The sequence below is a fragment of the Nestor notabilis genome, unplaced genomic scaffold (genome assembly GCF_000696875.1).
Source record: "Nestor notabilis isolate BGI_N333 unplaced genomic scaffold, ASM69687v1 scaffold10360, whole genome shotgun sequence".
In the NCBI taxonomy this organism is placed as follows: domain Eukaryota; kingdom Metazoa; phylum Chordata; class Aves; order Psittaciformes; family Psittacidae; genus Nestor; species Nestor notabilis.
The window spans coordinates 19,475-19,703 of NW_009909903.1; the positions used below are offsets into that span (position 1 = coordinate 19,475).

Genomic DNA, 229 nt, shown 5'->3' on the forward strand with positions numbered 1-229 from the left:
TGGCCACCCCAGAACCACCCTGACCACCCCAGAACCACTCTGACCACCCCAAAACCACTCTGACTACCCCAAAACCACGCTGTGCACCCCAGGACCATCCTGCCCACCCCACACCCATCCTGCCCTCCCCGACGCTGACCCCATCCCGGCCTCCCCGCACACAGACCCGGCCCCGCACTCACTGATCTCGCCCCGCAGGGACTCGCTGCTCTCGGGGCTCTCCATGGCC

The 229-nt window shown here is 67.7% G+C and overlaps 1 protein-coding gene across 1 annotated transcript in view; it reads right to left on the reverse strand.

Moving 5' to 3' along the window:
• The window catches only part of ASB13 (ankyrin repeat and SOCS box containing 13), an 8,696-nt gene extending 8,467 nt beyond the window's left edge, over positions 1–229 (reverse strand). The window contains exon 1 of the mRNA XM_010023538.1: positions 183–229. Within this exon, the coding sequence (XP_010021840.1) occupies positions 183–225 (43 nt within the window). The 5' untranslated portion in view covers positions 226–229. The remainder of the gene's footprint in view (positions 1–182) is intronic.